Source organism: Thunnus albacares, chromosome 22, assembly GCF_914725855.1.
Source record: "Thunnus albacares chromosome 22, fThuAlb1.1, whole genome shotgun sequence".
Classification (NCBI taxonomy): Eukaryota; Metazoa; Chordata; class Actinopteri; order Scombriformes; family Scombridae; genus Thunnus; species Thunnus albacares.
This window is the reverse complement of record NC_058127.1, coordinates 19666218-19677120: the sequence shown is the minus strand read 5'-3', so window position 1 is coordinate 19677120 and position 10903 is coordinate 19666218. Positions and strand designations below refer to the sequence as shown.

At 41.6% G+C, this 10903-nt stretch overlaps 1 protein-coding gene across 1 annotated transcript; it reads right to left on the bottom strand.

The window, feature by feature from the left end:
- Window positions 1–1803: 1803 nt before the first annotated feature.
- syt4 (synaptotagmin IV) lies at window positions 1804–10595 on the bottom strand. Its single transcript, XM_044340553.1, has 5 exons — window positions 10256–10595; window positions 7332–7951; window positions 6909–7232; window positions 3636–3756; window positions 1804–3128 (listed from the first exon to the last, which is right to left on the bottom strand). The coding sequence occupies exons 1-5, from the start codon at window positions 10287–10289 to the stop codon at window positions 2809–2811; spliced, it is 1419 nt and encodes a 472-aa protein (XP_044196488.1). The 5' UTR covers window positions 10290–10595; the 3' UTR covers window positions 1804–2808.
- Between the last annotated feature and the right edge of the window lie 308 nt (window positions 10596–10903).

Below are 10903 nucleotides of genomic sequence, written 5' to 3'. Positions count from 1 at the left end.
TGGCCACTTGGGGGCAGTGTAACAAGCGGTAAATATAGCACTGACATATTATCACCATATAAGCTCATGTAGCAAACTTGCTAGCCAACAGTTGCTTATTTAAATCCAAAAGTCTTCAAAAGCATTCAGCCTGAGTTGTTTGTGTTCACAAGGCTTTGTTTTGGTCTCCACCACCTCCTGAGGTAAATATCTGTCTCTTTAGCAACTAAATGCTCCATGATGTTCATCTGCTAGCTGCTAAATCTTTCTGCTGTTTGGTTCGGGGTGGATAGCAAACACTGGACGTAGCCTAACAGAGCTTTTTTTTGCTGAAAACAGCTGCCTGCTGCTGCTGGACACGACATTATGGAAGCAGTAAGACTGAATCAAAACCAGCTGTAAAAATAATAAACTGAAAAACACTAAAAAGCTCTGCAGAAATGAGTCTGGTTTCAATTCCCTATGATTTCATCACTATAAGTGACACCTTTCAGCTTATGTTTGACCAAAAAAAAAAAAAGAAGATTAGTGCAGCTTTAATGTTTAATGCTATGTTATCACTTAATTGTAAGAGTGGTTCTTTAATCTACTCATGTATCAACCCAGCCAGATTATTTCTCCTTCCAGAGATGAGAAATGTTTACAGTGCTTTTCCACTTCATTGCCACAAGTACCAAAATGTCCTTTTACAGGACACTGACCCTGTTCAGGACAATGAGTCATAAGAGCATCAGCAAAATGGCTCGACTGTAATTGGTTAGGCAGAGGAGAAGAGGAGTATGGGATGGGAGGGATGCTGCACGTTGCACAGGTCTATTTTATTGCTTCAAAGAATGACAGCCGAAGTTTAAATAGAAACCTCAGAGAGCGACCTCACAGGTCAGATCCGCTGAGAAACAACAGTGACAGAACATCCTGCTTTTCCTGAGGCTCCATTTCCAAACACATGATGTAACTCAGTGTGAGACTAGAGACTGGAGGAGGGAGGAGAAGAGGGAGGATACAGAGAGAGGTTGTAAAGATACAATTCTTAGTTTTATCTGTATTTTTATGAAATAAAGAAAGAAGTAAAGGAGGGGGGCAAGCATGCTGAGCCAGCCATCTTCCCTCACTGAACCACTTAGCTGATATTAAATTCAGACACGATGACTTCATCCTAGAGCACTTAGCCACTCAGCAGTTATTACATCATCAGCCTTGGAAAGGGACACAATGATGTCATCCCTAAGGTGCTGGAGATGAGGATGCACACACACATTCTTCAAATGAATCTTTACTGTATGATAGGAATCGTATATATATTTGTGTATCGGCGCAGTTTGTAATACTGTGTAGTGCACGTCTTATTTGGAAACAGTATTGTGTATACTGTTTTTTGCCCCCATTGATTACATTTCACACTTTTAGAGCTGATTTCAATTTCTGTGTCATGTCATTGATTTTCATGGTCTTCAACTTGTGTTTTACTTGTCCATAATTTGGTATACTGTTACCCATATTCATTCTTTGTTATAAGGCTGGGTATCATTGTGTCAATACGATACCTGAGTTTCTCTCTTTATACTAAAACATAATTTTTTGATACCTTGCTTTGAGAAAGAAATGTTTTTCTACAGAAAAATGCACATGTTCATGCATAGACTATGTACTGTAGTATTATAATTTTAAAAGAGGCTTTTATCTTTCAATACAATGATCCCATATGTGATTTTCTGTGGAAAATTGCCTTAACCTTAACTTATTCCATTAACATACACACACATACGATTAACTTTACAGATACTTGTGAAATAAAGACTACAAAGTCACTTTTTTTCCTCAGAACTTGCCATATTTTATAGTAAGGTACATACATTTACATTTCAGCTGTCTTTGTGCTCACAGTAAGGGGGATAAAACACCTACAGTAAACATTATAACACACATACACTCAGACACACACTTGGACAGGCGAATCAGCACAAGCACTCTCATATCGAAACACACACACACACACACACACACACACACACACACACGCACACACACACACACACACACACATATTCATCCACAGCCACTGTCCCCAATGCACTCAGTCTGTTCTAGTCCTTTCTCAAACCACCTAATTTAGGCTTTCTTGTACTTAAGTAATGATATATGAAATACCACTTATACTTACAAAACATGTTCAACAAATCAACCAGAAGAGTACAAAACAAAAACATAAATAAAAACAATCTACATCTTTATGAATAAAACATTGTTGTTATAAAATAAACTTTAATAATCCACATTTTTTACAGCATTGTCAGATGTGGTTCATTCTGATTTTCGTACGATGGACTAGGATACTATTTATAGGAGGAAGAGCTGAAGAAAGAGAAGAAGAAGAAGAAGAAGAAGAAGAAGAGGAAGAAGAAGAAGAAGGTGGAGGAGGAAGAAAAGAAGAGTAATAGCGACATTTAAGACATTCTGCACTGCACACGGTTACCGTGACAATCGGTTGTTGCCATGTAGATGATGATGCATGTTACCAGGTGATTTTCTGTGACAGTCTTTGGGATCGTTTAAAGCTATGGGGTTCCCTTTGTCATGCCCCGCCCTCCCCCGCTGAACCCCAATAACTTCAAAGATAAGTGATTGAATGATTGATTGAATGATGACATCACTTCAAATGACCCTCCCCACAACATCAAAGTCCCTCCCCCTTGTTTCCCGCCCGCCCTTACTGAAAGTCCAATGGGTACTGGCTAGCAGGATGTTAAATCCCACCCATCTTCATTCCATCCCTCTCGCGGTTAGACCAGATTGGACATGGACGACAGAATCCAGCAACACCTCGGTGTTTTAATCCTCAGACATGGCGTGCCACTTGGCGATCTGGCGACGCGGGTGGTCACAGATCTCTCGCCAGTGCTCACCGGGGGTGCCCGCCACCGACGTGCCCATTACCAGGCGCCCAAGGACGGTGTTCGGGCAGCGCGAGTTGCCTGTGTCTGAGTCCATCAGGAGCAGCTCCACACTGGTGTCCCTCAGGCCCTCGTCAGAGGGCAGATCAAAGACAAAGAGCTCGTTGAAGACCGGGTTGGGGGAGCATTTCTTCACATGGGTCTTCTTCTTGCACACGCGCTTCTTTCCATGATACAGGTTCACCTTGACGTATGGATCTAGAGAAGAAGAATGACAAGAGTAGATGAAGAAAGTAGGGATAGAAGCCAAAAAAAAAGCATGGTAACTATCCATCCCTGCTGCGGTTGCAGAGTGGCATATTATTCCTAAGCCAGATCAATACGGCAATCGATAGAGCGGAAATGATGGATGTTAGTGATGAGGACAAAAGAGGTTGGCTGTGTAAATACTTGGTGTGTGTGTGTGTGTGTGTGTGTGTGTGTGTGTGTGTGTGTGTGTGTGTGTGTGTGTGTGTGTGTGTGTGTGTGTGTGTGTGTGTGTGTGTGTGTGGTTGTCACTGAAGTGCTCTCTATCACATCCTGATCAGATTACTTCAGTGCGGTGGCGGTGTCATTATGGCAACTATCACAGCATCCAAAGTAGTCTGGGCTGCTTGGCAGGAAGAGCAAGATGACTTTGGTCCTATCTGTTTATCGTTATGTGAGGCAAGTTGGTGCACACATGCACCACACAGCAGTCCAATGGATTAGAATTACATTATATACCTGTAGGTCCATTGTTGTCAGTCTTGGGCAGGTGGCGAGCCTTGAGGACGACCACAGTCAGAGTGTTGGTGGTGGACTGGTAACACAGGGAGAGCAGTAACTCGCCTCGGCCAGAAGACTTCTGTGGGGAGACAGGGGAGGGGTGAATGGGTGAGAGGTGGGAGACAGAGTGGGTGTGAAATAGATAAAGCAAAAAAAGTGATGCAAATGGCAGGTGTGAAATGAGACAGAGAGGGAGAGACTTTCAGACATACAGCAGACTAAACATGCCAAAAGATGTTTATTTTTTACTTTTAAACCTGCCTTCTGTCCTAACCCTGTTCATTCACCCCAGATTCTGCATGCAAAGACTGTTGTTCATAATATATTGTTGAGTAAGGCTAAATCCAGTGCCTCCTATTTATATCTTTCCTTCTTTAGAACGTCAAACAAATAAAATATTGCTTATATAAATATTCAGTAATTTGGGAAATATATGTAATAATAAATAATTTAGCAAATAATTAGCTACTATCAGCAATGTGAAAATTGCAGCTGCTTGTACTGTAAATGGTGTCAATGCTGACGATTACATTGCTGTCAACTAAATAATCATCACCTGCTTACAGGGTGTGTTCTCACAGCATAAATAGCTCCAACATGTCACTGAAAAGCACCCTAATGTGCTCCGCATTAGTTCTTCCACTGTGTTACCGTTACACACACACACACACACACACACATCCATGTCTGCGTCCACACCCAAGAGGGTCGATGTCGGGGATGCTGTGATCACGCCTAACGGGATCTCACGCCTCTGCTCATAGTTGCCATGGCAATGAAAAGTGGCACACGGAGACACAACTTCTACCCCTGACCTGATGTTCAGGTCTCTGAAAATACAGATGTGTGTGCATTATCAGTGTGTTCTTATATCAATCCTCAGGAGACATTGTACATCTACAGTATTTCAGATGAGAAGAACAGATGACTTGACAAAAAATATTCTATTCTATTCTATTCTATTCTATACAATTGTTGTTGTCTTTGGGGTGGATTCTATAAGAAAAGAAAAAAAGGGGGGTGGCCGTGGTGCTTGCAACATGGTGTATTGATTGTACTGATTTAACTGCTGTGTGCTCATACACACACACACACACACACACACACACACACACATACACACACGAACAAAGCAGTGAGACTAAATCTATGCCACGCAGACAAAGAGAGCCACCACCCTTTTAGCAAGGGGCTGCATCTTATTCGAAAAAACAGAGTAGGCGTCTCACACTGAGAGAATTCAGCCAAAAATCATCTTTAAAAAGCCAAATCCAGTGTTACTTTGCATCCTAAAAAGTCAATCTAGGTGTGTAAATAAGAACCCAGTTACACCATCAGGACAAATTCTCTGCATTTTTATTTGCACATAAATCTATTCTCTTTCCGCTGCAGGGGAACCAGCACCACAATTTTCTCTTTAAATAAAGAAAATACCTTGTAAGTGTAGCTTTTTCTCTTTTACTTACCAACATCAAATCTTACAAAAGAATCCAGAAATAACCCACTGCAAAGCAATATCATGGATTCTAAAACAAATTTTTGATTGATCGCACAAAAACAAGTACAGACAGCCCCTCCCTACAGCAGAGGTTTATGAGATTTGTCTCTCTTGGGACCCAAATGAGAAATGGAATTGCCAGCAGAACATAGTTTAAGAAATATTATCCTCTTGATGATGAAAATAAAGGGGGAGCTCTGCTCAGATGGAATGAACCTTTTATATTTCTCAGAATCTGAGTCGCATTTCCCAGTGCTTCTCTGGAGTACTATATCGTATCAGAGATCTTTAAAGATATTACAGATAGCTCACATTTCCTCCTAGGAATGTACAAATGGGCTTGAACATATCTGCTCCGATCTAGTAGGCACAGTGCTTTCATTTTAGCAGAGTACAAGATCAGCCAAGGAATCTATAATTACATTGATATCATCTTACATTCCACCTGCAAATGTACAGCCAAACTGTCTAGTACCAATCTACAGAGCACTGCTTTATATTTGACCACAGACCTATGATAACAATATCATCTTCCACTCTGTCTTTTAAATTCACCAATACACAGGATGTGTTGTAGCCAAAGCCGGTGCCATAAAGTTCAGTCCAATACATTTACAAGAAATACAGATATTCATGTGGGCATTTCCTCTCACAGTTGTCATATTACTTCAGTGCAGTATCAGTACAGCAAAGATAATTCTCTAAAAGGAAAAGCTGGAAATGAACTCCAGTACATTTGTGGTCCTTGCAAATGCCAGGAAAAGCCAGTCTGGGGCTGAAATCTATTGACCACCAGCCCACAGATCTATAATGGTGCTGATATTACTTCGTCTATTCAATACACTCCTGGAAATGTACATGTCTGGGATGTCTGATCTTCATTCAATTAAACACAAAAGTTGCTATAATTCAGGAGTTATATCTTATCAATTCTAGCTGTTCAAAGCATGAAATGAAGAATTCCATATTTCTACTCATGTTGCAGGATTTCAGAAATGTCAGCTCATGAGAAATTTGGAACATTTAGTAAAAGAGGACAACAAAATTAAAGCAAAAACTGCTGAAACAAGTAATGAAGAAAAAGCACAAAACTCACAGCAGTCCATTTAAGCCCAACACCACACCCCAGTATCACCTTGCAAATCTATACTGGTACAACAGATCTCGTCTGTCTGTCTGTCTCCACAGAGCGATACACTTTCTATCTGATTTACCCATTGGTTTTCAAAGCATTTAGCATTAACACTTTGCTAACCTAACTAGACGTAGATATGAAGAAAGTACATGTCTGTGATGAATTTGTCAAATTAACACTTCATGAAATATTTTAGTGTGGTTTCAAGTAACACAACATGACAAATTTGCATTTAGATGAGTTTGAGAACGCTCTATGTTTTAAATATCATTATATGTTTACTAGTAAATGGCTTTGAGGTTTATTATGCACTGATTTATAATGTAGTAGGAAGCACTACATTTCTCTAAACTGCCCTGTTGCAATGGTTTTATAATGAAGGAAATGATGAGTCATTATTGAAGCAATTTTGGAATTTGAAGTGATTTCATGGTCAACTTGAGTGTTACTGGAACTGTCGTTATTGCCTGCGGTGAAATCACTTTCAACTTACCGCATATAAATTAAATCCAAATTATTCAACTCAAAGGAAGTCTAATAATAAAACAGAAAACATGAATTCAAAAGGGTCAAACTTGTGGATTTCTACACATCTTACCTTGACGTTCTTCTTAATGATCTCTCGGCTCATCAGGACACGCCCCTCTGACAAATCGATCCCGGACAAGGGGACAAGGGTCTCTCCAATGACCTCATCACGGGAGAACCTATCAAAGCTCAGGACCATGAAGTGAAGGGCCAACTCCGACACTCTGGCCAGCGGGATCCCGTAGAAGCTGAACGTCTCATCAAAGGCAGGGTCCAGAGTCTTCCTCAGGACTCTGGTCTTCACCCGATGCTTTTTCTCCGGCAGCAGGGTCAGCTTGATGTAGGGGTCAGATGTCAGCGACTGCTCATCAGTTGGGGTCAGGCCATGGGCTTCCTGGAACATAAGTCAATCAATCAATCAGTCAAGACTGTGTGAAACCTGTTTTTTGGACACACACACACACATAAACACCAGACCAAACACATTTAGTACCTTAATATGGACAATGAAAGCCTTCTTCTCTGGCTGGTACTCAAGGGAGAAGTGGAGGGTCCCTAGCCCGCCCTCTCTCTCCTCTGCCTGGGGTTTATCCACAGCTGGGGTGGGCGCCTGGCTAGAGAGGGTGCTGGATGGTGAGGGGAGGTCACGGCGGTCCATCACCCCAGGTTGGGTGAACCCTGCATGGGGAGAGGGCAGCTCCAGGTCCGGGGAGCTCCGCACCTTCTGGTGGTGGTGGTGAAATGGTTTGGTGGTGAAGTTGCCATTCAGATCCCGCTTCTCCAGGTCCAGATGCAGAGCCGTTCTGGAACCGTTTGGACTTGATGCCAGTTTACCGGTGCTGGTCGGACTCATTGGCGCCGCAGTATGGCAGTTTCCGTTTACATCAGTTTTACTGGTGTCGGTAGTTGTTGTGGCGTTAGGAGCAGCAAACTTCTTCTTGCCGCTGAGGCTCTCCGGGTAGATGTCGACCCCTTTGAGCATGTGCACAAACTTGTAAGGAGGCGTCTTCTGGGATTTGGTGTTTTTACGCTGGCAACAAATCCATGAGAAGGCTGATACAGTGAAGACAAGGCCGAAGACACTCATCACAGCAACACCTGCTGGGACTGTCACTATGGAGGAGGACAGAGAGAAAGGGAGGAAGAGGAGAAAAAATAAATTAAAAATGTCCGACTTCACACTCCAACAAACACTATTGGACATTTTAAAAAAACACACATAAAATAATTGTTCAGCTTACACAACCTCAACAGATGTTATTGTTGTACTGAGGCAACTGAATCCATTTTGTGTGTCTGACTGACGCAGGCTGCAATCTTGACTCAGAGGGAGATGAAAACATTTTTTTCAACCCCAATGAAGTATCGTCATTGCTGTGTTCATACTCCAAACATGGCTACAGTATATCAACAGGAAGCAGCTGGTGTGAGTATTGAACTCTTGGGAAAACTACATAACGTCATTATTTGACTGCTTGAATTCTTGATGACAGGTTTATAAAAATGGCTGACCAGAACATAGAAAAGCAACAAAACCTCAGCGCAAATGGAGAGTCAAATGTTGTCCAATGTCAGTTTTTCTCTTCTGTTCACCTTGATATCCCATCTGCACATATCTCTTTACCATTTCTTTAAATGGCTTAATATGCTCTTTTATCCAACTGAAAATGTCTCCACGGAAGGATTATAAATTGTAGCTTTAACCAGAAAAAATCTAAATTTGAAAGGGTTTAAGACATACAGTAACAATGATAGCATAATTGACAGCAAAAAATGTGTGATAGTCACTGTTTTACAGTTACATTATTAAACTCATTTATACTCCTCCTGGAGCAAGGATGGAATTGCTTAAACTCAGCACAGGGAATGAACACACTTAAAATCACATTTTCTTTTTAACAGTGGTTGACAGTGGAGCTTTAAGGACCTCATTCCTTTCAATGGTATTTTTGTCTCCTATACTATCATTAAAACGTTACTATAGAGACATATTACAGCGGTATTTGCCACTGAACACTTCAGTTCTTTGTTTCGTGGTGTTGAACTGTGACTCAACAGCAATCATACTGCCTTCTCATGCAGTCAGAGTTAATAGGTCTACTTCAGTGGACAAAACACAGACCATTTCCTGCAGTTAAGAGGGCAGCCCATTGGAAAAGCACTCAGGTTAACACCCATACAAAGAGAGGGAGGGAAGTGGGGTGGGAGTGAGGGGGGAGTACTCATGTATTTTGAATCTTTTTCAACGGGTCAAATCTACTGTGGTTAACATACATTAAATCATCAGAAAATCAGCAGTGCTGCAACAATTGTTGATCATTTATCTACACATTTCTCACATAACGGCCATGTTGACTGGGTGATTCTGATGCTGAAAGTGCCACATTAACACAAAGCAAACCATAATCTTAATTTTCCTTCATATTTTCCAAATTATGTTCATATAATTGACATAAAGGACTTATAAAGGTTATGTTGCATAAGAGTTTCACCTCCTGTGGAGCCATTTCTGATCATATAGGCTTGTATGTGATTGCTATCTCCTACTATATGGTATTATTCTATAGGTTATCATGCCTATATGTTCATTTTTAGTGTATACTTATAGTGTATACTTTTATTTTGATAGTAGTAGGCAAAGCATCCATCTAAAATGTATTACTGATCTAGAGGGACTGCATCTCATTCAGACTTATCCGTGGGTGAGCAATAAGAAAGGATAGTAAACTCATTTCAAATTGAGATCACATCACTTGTACATACTGTTTTCTCCCTTTACTATCATCAATATTTCAGTCTAACGTCCTGGGTGGAATGGTTTTCAAGGCAACAACAGCAGACAGATGGATGTGGCAATGGGTGGGCGGCGAGGGAGCTGCTGAGCCGAGGAGAAATCAAGAAAACAAACAGGTGCTTTCTAGGCATTACCTCTGCAGGTTATGGTGGTGGTGTTTTTTTTTTTTTAAATTGTTATTTATTCCAAAAAAACAATAAAAACAAGTAAATTTTATACAAACTATCGTGGGGGGAAGGGGAAGGGGTAGGGATCTTCCCTATTCTATGGTTGGTTTTCTTCATCATTAGCTGTTACCCTCAAGCTTAGCTGCAAAATGGAGGCTGGAAACACGTTGATTTTTCCAGTAAAACCACAGCACATTCGTTAGTCATTCACTTTCACACATAAAATAGGCTACTTTAACTTTCTTTTCCTCTCACCATTTTCATTTAGACCAAATCAGAGTAAATGAAAAGTAAAATATTAGCCCCTGGCCACTAATAACGCAAACACCTTTGAGATGAGTCACATGTAATCAATTACGCGGTCCTTTTTAGGAGATAAATAACCCCAGGGCTACCACTACCAACACACACATTAACACCTGTTTCGTCGTTGAACCTGTCAGAGTTTGGACTCACCGAGCTGAGCTCCCTCTTCCACCATTGGAGCCATGATCGCTGTCCGAGGTGCTGAAACGGTCCGTCTGCTTTCACACCGATCTCTCTTTTTCTGCGGAGAATTCGCTCTCCTGGTGTCGACGTACAGTATATCTCCGGCTTTGATTATGTTAAATAATGTACAGGGTTTTGTACGGCTTCAATAATTCACAAAGCAGTCGTGTTTTTTCCCCGAGAGAAGGATGGAAGGATGCTCTGTCTTCACCCTGCTGCTTCTGCTGTGATGCGTGAGTGTGTCTCTGAGGCGCCAACACCCAGTTTCTTCTCTCTCTCTATCTCTCTCTCTCTCTCTCTCTATCTCTCTCTCGCTCTCTCTCTGTCTCTCTCTCCCTCTTTCTCTCTCTCTCTCCTTGTTGTCTCTCTCTCTCTCTCGCCCTCTGTTCACCAGCTCCCCCACCCCTCTCTACCGGTAACGCTGAGCTCATCAGTGCTGACGCAGTAGTGACGGAGGCTAGCTGTGAAATTAGGACCCCCGGTGAAGCAGCACAACAGGGCTGCCAATTTCCTTGATTGATTGTTTGAGACTGAACGGTCCTAGTCTGTATCTCTGTCGTCTTCTGTGTGTGTGTGTTTGTGTGTACCTTGTGTGTTATACTGGGGTCATATCAT

Excerpts from the sequence above, each read along its gene's own strand:
- syt4 (XM_044340553.1), bottom strand. The coding sequence starts at position 10,289 with ATGGCTCCAATGGTGGAAGAGGGAGCTCAGCTCG. Across the intron at positions 3,757-6,908 it reads TCATTAAGAAGAACGTCAAG|AAGTCTTCTGGCCGAGGCGA; the intron begins GTAAGATGTGTA and ends GTCTCCCCACAG. Across the intron at positions 3,129-3,635 it reads TGACAACAATGGACCTACAG|ATCCATACGTCAAGGTGAAC; the intron begins GTATATAATGTA and ends CTTCTTCTCTAG.